Source organism: Castor canadensis, chromosome 11 (genome assembly GCF_047511655.1).
Source record: "Castor canadensis chromosome 11, mCasCan1.hap1v2, whole genome shotgun sequence".
Classification (NCBI taxonomy): Eukaryota; Metazoa; Chordata; class Mammalia; order Rodentia; family Castoridae; genus Castor; species Castor canadensis.
The window spans coordinates 70,071,187-70,085,851 of NC_133396.1; the positions used below are offsets into that span (position 1 = coordinate 70,071,187).

Genomic DNA, 14,665 nt, shown 5'->3' on the forward strand with positions numbered 1-14,665 from the left:
CCATTGGGTCTATTGTATATTTTAGGTCTAGGATTTCTTTATTGGGTTTTTTGTTTGGGTTACCTATCTATTGATGTTAATGGGTTGTTAAAATCTCCCATGACCACTGTGTTGGAGTTAATGTATGCTTTTAGGTCCTTCAGGGTATGTTTGATGAAATTGGGTGCATTGACATTGGATGCATATAGGTTGATAATTATTATTTCCTTTTGCTCTATTTCCCCTTTTTTAGTATGGAATGTCCATCTTTATCTCATTTGATCAATGTAGGTTTGAAGTCTACTTTGTCTGAGATAAGTATTGCTACTCCTGCCTGTTTATGGGGGCCACTGGCTTGGTAAATCTTCTTCCAGCCTTTCATCTTAAGCCTATGCTTATTTCTGTCTGAGAGATGGGTGTTCTGTAAGCAACAAATTGTTGGATCTTCCTTTTTAATCCAGTTCATCAAATAGTGCCTTTTGATGGGGAAATTAAGTCCATTAATATTAAGTGTTAGTACTGATAGGTATGTTGTGATTCCTGTCATGTAGTTGTCTTAGTTGTTTGAAGGTTTGATTGTGTGTACCTACATTGAGGTTGCTCTATACTTTCTTGCTTTTTCTTTTCCTGCAGTTTAGTGCTCCCTGCCCTTTCATGGTTATGTTGGGTTCCACTTTCTGTGTACAGAATCCCTTGAAGAATGTTTTGTAGTGGTATCTTTGTGGTCACATGTTGTTTTAGTTTCTGCTTATCATGGAAGACTTTTATTGCTCCATCTATTTTGAATGATAGTTTTGCTCGGTAGAGTATCCTAGAGTTGAGGTTATTTTCATTCAGTGCCCAGAAGATCTCACCCCAAGCTCTTGGCTTTTAATGTTTCTGTTGAGAAGTCTGCTGTGCTTTTGATGTGCTTACCTTTGTATGTTACTTAGTTTTTCTCTCTTACAGCCTTCAATATTGTTTCTTGGGTCTCTGTATTTGTTGTTTAAATGATAATATGCCGTGGGGTAGATCTATTTTGGTCTTGTCTGTTTGGTGTTCTGGAGGCCTCTTGCATTTGTATGGGAATAGATTTCTCAGATGTGGGAAATTTTCTGTTATTATTTTGTTGAATATATTACGCATTGCCTTTGCTTGCACCTCCTCTCCTTCTTCAATGTCCATGACTCTCAGGTTTGGTCTTTTGATGGAGTCAGTGAGTTCTTGCATATTCTTTTCACAGTTCTTGAGTTGTTTAATAGTTTTTCAGTTTTTCCTTTAATTACTATTTCATCTTCAAGTTCTGATATTCTGTCTTCTGTTCTATTCTGCTGGATTGGCCTTCCATTGTTTTTTTTCCTGAGATTTTCCATATCCTGAGTCCTTTCCTCTTTAATGTTGTCTGTTTTTATCCTGAGTTCATTTATCTCTTTATTATTCATGTTCTTTGTTTCACTTTGGTGTTTATACAGTGATTCTATGGTTTCTTTTATTTCTTCTTGTGCTTTTTCAAATTCTCTATTTTTGTTGTTGGAATTTCTTGAGTGTCTCCTGTACATTTTGGTTGACCATATCCAGTATCATCTCTATAAAATTCTCATTGATTACCTGTAGTATTTCTTCTTTTAGATTATTCTTGTGGGCTTCATTGGGTTGGCATAGTTTATCTTCATTTTGTTGGTTCTGGAGCTGAGTATCTGTTTTCTTCATTTCCCTCTGGTTCCTGTACTAATTTTTTGCTATGGGGAAAATGGTTTCCCTGTTTTTTCTATCTTCCCATCATTGCCCTTTGTGTTGTTATTGTCCCTGTACTGTGTGCAATTAAGTATTCTCTAGCTTGTAATAATAACAATTTTGATATATGGAATGGAAGGGTGAGAGAGAGGAAAAGCAAAGAAGTTAAAGAAAGAGGGAAAAACAAATAAACAAACTAGTAAAAAACAAAACCAACAAACAAAAAAGTTTCAAATATAAAAACAGAGAGAGATAGTGTACTAATCAACAGTAAGCTGAACAGACATTAGAGAGACAGAGAGAGGCTTGAGAAAAAAAGTAAAATAGGCTGTAGCTCACCTGCCTCCTACTGTCAGCCACCTGCTGCTGCAAGCTTTGTTTATTTAGAGTTCTCCTGGGTGCATGTCCCTTTTGTTTTCTCCAGTATACAGCCCTACCCACCTTTTGCAATTGCTGTCTGTTTTGCATGAGGAGTGGCCCTCACCCTCTCTCCAGTGGCGCTTTCCCACACGACAGAGCAGTTACAAGCCATCCCCTCTCCAAGGTTTCTGGGTGGGTGCCACTGCTCCTGCCTTCTCTGGTTGGCTTATTTACAGTTCGCCTGAGGGATTGTCCCTCCTCTCCTCTCTGGAGCTCAGGGCACCTGCCCTCTTTGCTACATCCTTTTTTTTCTTTTTTTTATTCAGCTGCTTTTTTATTATTCAGTTTTTTTTTCTGCTTTTCTTCCCTCTGGGTGAGGGTCAGTCTGTCCAGGGGGCTATGCTGATCTGGCCTAGAGTTGTCGGTGGGAGTACCACATACCACTTAGCTCACCTGGTGGTCTGCGTCTTCCCAAGCAGTCTGGGAGCTGGCATCTGGCTGCTCAGGAGCCCTCCTTGTTTCTCCGTTTAATGTGGAGTGGGGATGCTATGCACGGGCTTGGGGTGTGGAGGAGTCCGAGTTTTGCCTCTTCTTAGTGGTTTTTCCTGCAAGGTGTATCTCCAGCATATGTCCAAGATTTTACTTTAGGAAGCATGCATTCTGCTTCCTCCCTCTAGTCGCCATCTTGGAATCTCCCCTTCATGTGAATTTTTAACCTACTATGTCTGCACCAACATTTTCAAGGCAACTATTAGTAGTTACTTGTCTTCAAGTGAAAAATATATATAAAGTAGATAGGGAATGTATCCTAAGTCACACTGTTAGTGACAGTATAACCAAGTAATGATAATTAGTTTGCTGATTGATTTTGCCAAATCACAAATTTTGCCAAATTACAAAAATGACATGACTCTTCAAAAAACATTTGGCTTTGTTTATTCTCTACATAGTATATTTGTTTTCTACTTCATTATTTTCCACTCTTATCATCATTATTTATTCCTATTTGTTTTTGGTTTTAGCTTGCTTTATTCTTGAGAAAAAGTCAGGAATAAGTCTTGATATGCTTTCACATAGGTGATTATCAGTGTACTAGTATACATAATATTACTTCATATCATTCAGTTAAATGAATGATATTCTGTTTTGATATCTTCCTGACCAGTAGGTTACTGAAAATATGATTTTTCTCAATAGAGGTTGAGAGAGAGAGAGAGAGAGAATTATTTTAATTTACTTGATTTGTAACAAAATTTTGTAAATTTTTAATATTTTCAAGAACTGGAAGCATGCCTGTGTCCCAACATTCAATTAGTCACTGAAAATAGTATCTACCTAAAAAGAATAGTTCATTTCCAGTTTGGGGAATGATAGCATTGTAAGTTCCTGAATAGATTTATCATCCCTCAATTTTAACCCTTTTGTGTGAATTCTGGCCACTGTTTTACATGTTCTCTGAATTACTGAGAGTTATGTTAAATTTGTCAGTTTGAAGCTAGATTTGCTAAACTCTATAACATTAACTTTCATTTCTTTAGTGCTTAACTGCCACACTACTTTTAAAATATTTCCAAATAACAAAATCTAGTCAGGATATGGAGAAAAGGAAACTCTTATACATTGCTGGTAGGGATACAAGTTAGTACAGCTCATATAAAAAGTGGTAAGGAGATTCCTCAAAACACTAAAAGTGGAATTCTATGTGATTCAGCTATCTTGTTTTTGGATTTTGATTTAAGGAAATGATGTCGGTATATCAAAGGGGCCTGCACCTCTGCATAGGGTGTGGGGAGGGTAGAAGGAGGTTGCATAACGGGTGCTAACACCAAGCTATATAGAAATAATAAGTTCTAGTGTTTGATAGAACAATGTGGTGACTATTCATAATAATCCACTCTATATATAAAAATATATAGGTAGATTATAAATAGCTGAAGTAGAAGAGGTTGACATCTCCAAACACAAAGTAATGATAAGGAAATATAAACCTTAATTACCTTGATTTGATAAGTACATTTGCATACATGTATTGAAAAATCACACTTGAACCCATAGAATTCATATTTTTACCACATGTTAATCAAAAATAAAGTGAAAATAAAATTATTTAATCAAAAATGAAGTGAAAATAACATAATTTAATATGAAAATGTAAAATATTCTGACTTGATCAATACATACTGCAGTTATCAAATTTTCACATGGTATCCCATAAATTTGTATAATTAAAACAATAATTAACTCAAAATTAAGAATAAAATATTTCCATGGATAAGAATTTATGTGTGCCTCTTTTAATCAGTGAATATTAGTCAAAGATAATTTTGTATATAGTTTAATAAAATTGAATTTAAATTATGGGATTTTTGGTACATTTAAATTAAATTTATTTTATGAGATAATTTTGTGAAGTCTATTGTCTTACTAATATTGTTTACTATTTTTCTTCTGTGAATTTTTGGATAAGCATTCTACATTTCCCATAACAATTGTGTGTACTTCTTGTATACATATACATATATACACTCACATTAATATCTTTTTCTGTTTCAAATCATATTTATTAGGCATCTACAATTTCAAAAGTCCTCATCTTCTGAAAGTCGAAGCTTAACTCCTAAGGAAAAAGAATAGCATGATTATCACATGACATCTTTCCACATATTTCATCCTCTCTTCTAAGCTGTAGAAGACAACTGATTATGATTATGATGATTGGGAAAATCAATAAAAGTAAATTCCATAACAGAACTGACATTTAAAAAAATATATTTATTTCTTATAGTTTTGGAGACCAGCAAGTTGAAAATCAATGTGCGGACAGACAGATCTGATGTCTGCTTAGAATCCTTTCCTCGTTTGCAGATCTAAGTCTGGGGAGGCTCCTTTGCTGATCTGTAGGTCTGATGTCTGGTGAAGATTCTTTGCTGATTTGTAGATCTGATGTTTGGTCAGAATCCTTTCCTGATTTGCAGATCTGATATCTGGTGAGCATCCCTTTCTGGTTTGCAGATGACTGTTTTCTCGTGTCCTCACATGGCAGAAATCGGTCAGAGCAAGAGACCAAAAATTTGTGTTGGTCTCTGTTTATTATAATTATTAATGCATATTAATTATACTTATTAAAATATATTTCACTTTGACATGCATTTTTCTTCCTTATTTACTTCCTTTTTCATGATCAAAGATATATAACACTCAAACTTGACTTATCAGAGCCTCAGTTGAATCAAGATCTCTACTCTTAACCAGAAAAAGGCAAAGATGATAGAACATTCCACATTTAGAAGAGTAGTGTCAGCAAGATGACAGAGTAGGAGTGATTGGACAATTAATGTAAGCCAATTATTTAAAACACCAGTGTTTTGTATAATTTTAAAATTTCAATGCCAAAATTAAGTTAATATAGTATTTGTCATTATAGAAACATCAGTTATTAAAGCACACTTACAAAAAATTACTATCAAAGAGTTATCACAACTTATATTGCAAATCATATTTAAATCAATCTTCATGAAGATATTTCATTTTTATTTTCTTACATAATCAAGTGAATGAAAAGTTTTGGTATAGTTATAGAGACTAGCTATTTTTATAATTGAGACAGTTGAAATACAACTGTATTTCAACTGTATACAACTGTAGCAATACCAATACATTATAGCTAGTCCTAAGTATATCATAGTTTGAAAGTCATATGATATGTAGATGAAAAGACATTAAATAACTTATATAAGAGATCAATAGTATCAGAGAGGCAGGCAGTAATCTGGATTGCTACAGCTGGAATTAAGTAATCATATTAAAATGCTATTCCTCCAAGTTAGGCATGAAAGAAGCCAGTTTCAATGGGAGTTTATGGCAATTCAGATAAAATTCCAAACATTAGAAGATGGTATGGGGTAAGGAATAATCTTTCTCTAGTGAAAGCTAATATTGGTATATTTGTACTATTTATAAAAGTAAAATTAAAATAATTGGATTTAAAAATCTAACAGCCTTAAACAAAAAAATGATGTACACAAAACTAAAGTGTCCTTGAAGTGCATACATGAATTGCTTACTTGTTTATGGGAAAAGGCATGGCAGAAACAGCAGTGAAAAGCTTGATTTCTCACAAAAATTTTCAAGCTTATGAAGCATGTAACATATATTAGATAATATGAGGTCATGCTTAATGAAAACTGTTCCTTCAGAATTCAGACAGAATAAATAACAGCAAAAATTGTTGAAATTTTTGAAAAATATTTTTCAATATTTTCTCATTAGCTATTATATTTTTCTCTTTTTTCCTGTCTTCTCTGGACTTACTATATCAGTATCTTTTTTACTATAACATGATAAATGTTGAATTTCACAAAATAGATATTTCTTTCAATAAAATGATCTTTTTTCATTTTCACTTTAAATATTTTATTACATGAAATTATATTATTTGCTTGTTCTATCCTACAGAATATATGTAGCTATGTATAGATATTACTTACGTGTTTCTGAAGTGTTTATTTGTGCTTGTTTGTTTTTTGTAGATATATTCATCAGCTAGTTTGCCTCTAATAGACAAACAGGTACACAGACACACACAAACCCACAGGATTGTCTCATTGTTTCAAAGATATAAATTCGTGTAATATATTGAATAAATAAAATTAGCTTTACTGAGATTGAGAAGTTCACAATGCAGGAGACAATGTCCCTAAAAGTACCATGTAAGTAGAAAACACAGCTTTCCCCAAGCTGAGAACATAGAATCTATGCTCATTCTCACAGCCAGTGCTGCATGGATGTAACTGAAGTATTTGGATAATCAGATACTTTACTGTCCAAATATCTCATTTTCATACTTCTGTTTGCTTGTGCCTGCAGTAATACTTGACCAAATGAATAAGTGAGAATGTTTGTTGAATTGGATGATATCAACTACCTTCTGTATGTGATGCAATAGGTTAAAGCTGAATAAATCGTGGTGTGCAATAGCAATGAATTTGATTTATGAATTTAGATATCTTTCATAAACACACCAAAAATGTAAGATACAGACAACAAAGTGTAAATGACCAACATTATTTCATATTTTCCTTATGTATACAAGACCATTACACTGAAAATTCCATACATCTCACTAATTGCCTTGTATTTTCTAAGTATTCACTAATTTTGTTCATAAAACCATTGCTATGCCTGTACATGTTCTGTGTCTTTCTCATCTCAGTTTGACATAACAAACTGGGCAGCTTAAACAATGAGAATTTATTTTATTACAGTTCTGGAAACTGAAGTTCAAATCAGGAAAAGTTGGCTGCAGTTCTGGTGAGGGCTCCTTTACAGGGTCTGAAAAGCCACATTCTCACTGTGTCATCACATTATAAAAGGGAGTCTGGTGTCTCTTCTCAAAAGGACACAAATCCTACTGGATTGGGGCATCACTCTTACAACCTCATTTAAACTTGATTACTCCCTGAAAGTTCTTACCTCCAAATACAGCCACACTTGAGTTAGGATTTAGTATACAAATTTTGAAGGACACCCTGTATGCATCTATGAAATTATCACAATGAAACCCCTTGTACTATTAATATATTTAATGAAAAACTTTAAAAGCCTAAATAAAACTAAAGTTTGAAAAGCTTTTGAAGACATACATCAGTTCATAGCACAGTAATAATCTTTTTTTATTTGGCTTAACATAGCATTTGCAAAATACAAATTTCAATCCCTTCATAGCTTTACTTTACTTTTTTGTTTAACTCTTAAGTTAACTCCATCCTTGGATTCATTATGTTCTATATATCTATAGTTCTGCTGATGGAATTTAAGCTGTTTCAGATTTTTTACTATGATAAATGAAATTATTTCAATTCAAATTCTTATAATTAGAATTCTCACTGCAATTCTTTCACTTATGTGTGAATTTTTCTGTATGCGGTATAAGAAGCAAGAACATTGTATGTTACTATATAAGCATCTTTATTTTGAGAGATATCTTAGATTGCAATGCAGATTTTTATGACTTCAGAGGAAGCATAATAATAAATACTACAGAACCAAAGACAAAAATCATTATTGAAATTCCTTGACACCCTCAAAAATAAAGGAGTTCAATCTTCAGTTTGTCATAGAGCTTAGGACATTTTGAATGTATTTTCTTGTATTACAACAGAAAGCAAAGTGCCCTGGACACCCTGTGGTGTTCCCTCCTTAGGAGGCCAGGTGGTACTTTCAATGGCCCTACAGGAGAACGCCACAGCAGGAGTGTGAGAATATGAGGTGTGAGGGAGCACACCTAGACTAGACACAAATAAAGCTATAAATAGCTGCAATCATGATCCCCACAAGAATTGTGTTTGTCCTGCAAATCTTTTTTCCCAGAGGCTGATTATAAGAAATTGAAATTGATTTCAGCACCCAGGCCTGTGCAAAAGAGAGCTCCAGATAAGATGAAATTCACTGACTTTCTCCCTCTCACCATGAAGAGTAGGAAAGCTCAAGAGAAAAAGAAAATATTAACATTTTGAACCTTACCAGGTGAGTCTGAATAGTGGGGCTTCACAAGATTGTAGTAAAGCAGGTAACGAAAGGGATCTCCATGGTCTATGACTGAGTGTGTACAAAGAAGCTTTTTTCTGTATTAAAAGCTTTCAAGCCAGGAGCTGAACTATGTGAAATTTAAATTTCCTTTGAAGTGTTCACTTTAGTTATTTCAAGATTTAAATTTGCACATTGATGTTTATATTTATGAGGTGCATGTATGCAATGTGAAATAATCCAATCAGGAGATAGAATTTCTACCTAGAGAAACATTGAGCATTTGTTTGTGTTGGGAACTTTCCAAACTCCTTTTCCTGAAGTTTGTCACATGAAGTCTGGCAGAGTTCAAAGTCCTTGTCTACTTTTAATCCATGACATCTGATGCAGTCCCCTGTAAGAGTGATTATATAAATGGACATTATCAAGGATCACAAGAACCAATTTTCTTCACATGTACCATGGGGCTAAATTTACCCATATTTAAAACAAAGAAAAGCCCCATTGAACATCATCACCAGTAAAATGTAGATTTAAAAATTGACATTGAATAATCAGTCATCTTGCATCAATAATAACAAATTTGATAACTGAAAATAAATGAAGAGAGCTGAGAGCCATCTTTTTCTATTATTTATGTGAGTGAAGATGAATTATTTTTAAGCTTGCTAAACTTGGTTTACCACAAATAATATGTTAATGATTACCAGTACTTGCTGATAGGACTGCTGAGGGGTCTAAAAGTGACTGAAACACAACATTGAATCAACTTGGGAGACTGCCTTGTATACACACTGGACGTGATCAACACCTTTATATCTATGAAGCACTAAGCCTATTGAGGGGAATATCAGAAACCAAACTCTTCATTTAACAATTACAAGAACGAGAGACAAAGAATATCAGGAAAAATCTAAAGTTAGAAAACATTAATTACCATGTTACTGAGAAAAAGTCTTGTTCAATTTTATTTCAGTTACACCATCCTGACTCCATCTTTAACTCTTTTCATGTGCATTTGTTGTGTTAGGATCAGTAACTTGTGTAATATAAGCCATTTGTGGAAGCCAGCCTGGGCAAAGAAAATTAGTGAGACCGCATCTCAACAAATAAGCTGGACGTGATGATAGGCACTCAAAATCCCAGCAAGACAGGAGGCATAGATGAAAGGATAATGTTCCTAGGCCAACCCTGTGCAAACGTACTGTAGCTTACTGTACATTCTGCAGGAATGTAAGGCCCTCTTGCCTAGTAACACAGTCTGGTCCAAGGTCCACTCTAGTTACAGCACACTGCATCTCCTGGTCTCTCTGGCTGTACAGCACCACAATGAGCCAGCACTTAATTCTTTCCCTCCCACACTTTTTAGGCCTCATGCAAATCATCTTTTGGAAATGTGCATTTGACTAGTCCTTAGTTATTGATTTCCTAACATTCCCATGTGCTCCAGCCTTGAAATCTAGGACTGTTGAAGGTGCTTCTGTCTCACCTAGAAAGGTATTAATTCTTCTCCCACGCAGCTGAGGAGGCTTGGCAAGTTGGACTGAAGTCAGTTGAGGTAACTTATAAATTATCATTTGGGGCATTTTTTGAAAAATCAATGTATGTGGCTAAATACCTAGATTATTATGAACTTTTTTAAATTCATTAAAATTATTCTAAATTGCAACATAAAATATTTCCTACATTTCATTCTTCTTCACACACTAACTTACTCATCCACCTTAAACGACATATTTCTATTCAGTCACCACTGTTGTAATTTGACTTATTGTAACTAATTTAGTAGCTCCTAGTATTTTTGCAATATGTATTCCCAAATTGATAACACTGGATGTACAATTTATGAGTGTGTGTAAGAAAGACAGAATGTACACAAGTGCATTTGTAAATATCCTGTGGGCCAGAAATAGTTAATTTCCCCATATATTATGTGCCTATCTTACTTACCACCCATACCTGTTATTTTTTCATTATAATGATATATCCACAATTATAAATCTCATTTCTTTACTTATCTTCACTTTTACAACAAACTTGTTTAATTAATTTGTGTAATGCGAAACAGAAAATACTTTTACTCACTGTAAAAATATTAAGTGTTAAAAACAGAAACATTTGTAAATGACTACTTTTTCTCTGAATTGCTTTAAAAATTCACTCTGATATACCAATGGTTTTATTTAGAAAATCAGTAAAATGTCAAAATAAATTTTATTAAGATACGAAACTTATTAATAAATAGGTCAGATGCACTAAAAGACCTTTTTTCAAATACTCTTTCTAATCAGCCCATGTGTTATGCTAACACATTTTGGAAATGACATTTTAAGGTCATTTAAACTTAACATGCATTTAAGACAGCATGTTTTATAAACATAATATAGTTGAATTCTTACAGGAAGGAAAATGCATTGTCAGACAAGAGGAAGGCTCAGTGTGAACCTGATGTGTGGTCTTCCTTCCTTTGCCCCACAGCAGGAAAATAGAATGATGACATGACCAACCACACAGAGGAGATGAAATTCTTTCTCATGCAATTCTGTGACAGCAAGCAACTCCAGAGTTTACTTGGCTTTCTGTTTCTGCTGATTTACTTGGAGTCTCTTGCAGCAAATTTTCTCATTATCATCCTTGTCACCATGGACCACTTTCTTCACACCCCCATGTACTTCTTCCTGAAGAACTTATCTTTTCTGGATGCAGGCCTCATTTCAGTCACAGTCCCAAACCTCATTCTCAACTCTTTGTCCCACAGAAGTGTCATCTCTTTCCCAGGATGTGTGTGTCAGGTCTTGTTGGTGATTCACTTTGTTGGATCTGAACTTTACATTCTCACAGCCATGTCCTATGATCGCTATGTGGCCATCTGTCAACCTCTACGCTATGATGCCATCATGAACAGGGAGGTCTGCATGCAGATGGTAGCTGTCTCTTGGGTCCTTGGGAGTCTCTTTGGAATCTCATATTCAGCTGGAACTTTCTCTTTGTCCTTCTGTGGTTCCAGAAAACTCCCACAGTTTTTCTGTGATGTCCCCTCTCTACTGAAGATTTCTTGCTCAAAGATGCATGTCAACATTGATGTTAGTGTGGCCACTGGAATCATATATGGACTTTTATGCTTGATGTCCATTGGGTTGTCATATGTTTGGATTTTCAGTGCAGTGCTGAGAATGCCATCATTACAAGGGAGGTCAAAAGCTTTCTCGACCTGCATACCCCATTTAATAGTTGTGACTGCATTTTTACTGACAGGTGCCGTTGCCTATTTAAAACCAGTTCCTGATTCCCCACACATTGTGGACTTTCTGGTGTCTATTTTCTATTCTGTGATACCTCCATCTTTGAATCCTATAATATACAGCCTAAGGAACAAGGAAATCAAAGCTTCTTTACGTAAGTTTCTATGGAAACTACATTGTTGTAAGTGTTATGAGGAAAACAAGAGAACTAGTATCTAGAAGGGCTAAAAAGCATGTCTTGGTTCTTTTGTGGGCATTTTATATACTTATGTAGGTTCTTTGTAGCATGATGTAAATAGTCAATATCTTGGTTTAAGTAAATATTTATTCTATTTAAAAGAACTATGATATGATTTATAGGTTCATGATCATGAATCAACTATCATTATCTCAGAACTCACGTAAGGTAGATATTTGGTACTTAGAGTGATCCATGCAATTCAGACTTCAGAGGTTTTATAGCAGTCTCTGAATACTTATATTATTCAGACAGCTGTTCGTGCCCAGCTCTTTGGAACCTGAGAATTCCATTGCCTTATATTGTAAAGGGGAACTTGCAAGTATAATTGCATTAAGGAGTTTGGGATGGGTGGCTTATCCAAGTGATCACAATACAATAACATCAACCCTTACAAACTGAGAAATTCTTAAGATTTTGCTCATAGGGAGAGATGTATGCACAGGAGGGCGGTCTTAATTGTTGGCATTGGTGATAAGCATTTGTCATAAGCTATAGAATAAGGGTAGCCTCTATGGGTTGGAAGAACTAAGAAAACACATTTTCCGCTAGAGACTACAGAAAGGAATGCAGCACTGTCAGCTACTCGGAATTTTAGCAGAGTGTGACCTGTGCTGCAACTGTAAATTGCAAAACTGGAAAATAATGAATTTATTTTATATTAATACAAGAAGTAGCTTCTGACTACAACAACATAAACAAGTACATGCTTATAGAATTGACTCAATAAATGGCTCTCAAATCAGAATTTCTGTTATGAACACACACAGTAACACTAAAGTCAGTAAAAAATGAGGAATTTTAAAAAGCAAACACATGATTTTTCATTCTCAAAATTTCCAATGTGGTAAAATAATGTCACTTATGTCTATTTTATAATGTATTAACTCATATTGCAAGTAAATAAAATAAGATATTAATATATTTGCTTTATAGTTTGTTTTACTTTAGCTTTATTATTACGAAATAAGATTTTTTAAATGTTACTAAAACAAGACTAGATTTTACTGAGACTTCTAACACTTAATCAGTCCCCTAATTCTTGTTTTTATTGTTTTTGTTGATATTCTTTCTGTCAAAATTAGTATTTTCACCAGATTTTTGTTCATCATTTTCCCAGTCTCTTGTCATTGTTTGCATCTTTCATATATTTAAATATATTAATTAAAAAAGTTAACTGATCAAAAGTTAACTGAAGCTTCTATTGAGGCATTGCAGACTGAAGTCAGTACTTAGGTGAGTGTGCTGTAGGAAGCAAATAATAGCTAACACATCTTACAGAACAAACTAGAGAAAACCATCAGTGTTCATCTGCTCAGAGTTTTAGGGTTTTGTTATCATGTGTGGGGACAACATTCATCACTTGAAGGGCAGAATGCAAGAACAGTAAGGCTAGGGATATTTCTTGGTAAGTTTGGTCTGGTGTAACAAAGTACATTAGGTTAGGGAGCTTAGAAACAAAAGAACTTTTTCTTACAGTTCTGGAAGCTGGTGGTCTGATACTGGACTGGGGGCCATCATGGTCTGGTTCTGGTAAACACTATTCTTTTTTTTGTGAAGACTGGGATTTGAACTCAGGGCTTTGCACTTGAAAAGCCAGTGCTCTTTCACTTGAGCCATACCCCTAGTCCATTTTGCTTTAGTTATTTTGAGATGGGACCTTGCGAACTATTTTCTCAGGCTAGCTTTAAACTGTGATCTCAGCCTCCCAAGTAGCTAGGGCTATAGGCATGAGGCACTGGCACCCAGCTTGATGAGGACCTTTTTGTGGTTTGCAGGCTGCCAACACGTCCTTGTATCCTCACATGGAAGAGAGTGAGACAGATTTGGGCTTTGTTATGAAGTCCCTAATCACATCCACAGCCTAATTACACACCCTCAAGTCCCCATTACCCAATTCTATCATATTGGTGATTGAATTTCAGGATAAAAGTGTTTAGGGGACACAGATGTTCAGTCTGTAACAAGATGCTTTTCAATAAGCACCCCTGATTTTTGTATTTGAGCAAGAAGGAGAATCAAGAGGGACCTAGGTCTTTCTAGGTTCAGGGTGAAATTGCAGTTGCCAATATTTTTAACAACAGAAATCAAAATTGTGATTCTCAATCATGATTTCATTCAAATTTATCTTAATGATGGTTTTTTTAGCTTATTTAATCATATGATATTTCTTTTATACATCATTAGATATTCATCACTTTTCTTCAACACCACTGCTCTATACTTATTTGAGATGATCTGATTTGTCAGATGCTGAATTTTGAAATGTACTTGGAATTCTCTGGACTTTCTGTGTACATTAACATTTCATTTACTTAATGTGTTATAGAACAGAAGGATCTCCAATTGTCTATTTTTTGAAACTTTATGCTGCTTAGACCAAGATGGCCATTAGACCATCCAGGCCCTCTTCCCACTGTGCAGACCCTGACTTAGCAACCATACAACCATACACAGAAAATATTGCACTTGAGAACACCAAATCAGAGGGTATTGTAATCCCAGTGAGCACATAGTGGAGAATGACGTCAAAGTGCATTGAAAAGTTCTTTGAACTCACTACAGCCCCTTTTCCTAGTTAGCAGAGAGTGGCATTATCGTGAAAAAA

At 34.7% G+C, this 14,665-nt stretch overlaps 2 protein-coding genes across 2 annotated transcripts in view; both read left to right on the forward strand.

The window, feature by feature from the left end:
* LOC109674272 (thyroid receptor-interacting protein 11-like) overlaps window positions 1-14,665 on the forward strand; it is a 939,645-nt gene that overhangs the window by 234,872 nt on the left and 690,108 nt on the right.
* LOC109678559 (olfactory receptor 14K1-like) lies at window positions 11,076-12,038 on the forward strand. The gene has a single exon (XM_020154063.2). It carries the CDS (start codon window positions 11,076-11,078, stop codon window positions 12,036-12,038), a length of 963 nt encoding a protein of 320 aa, XP_020009652.2.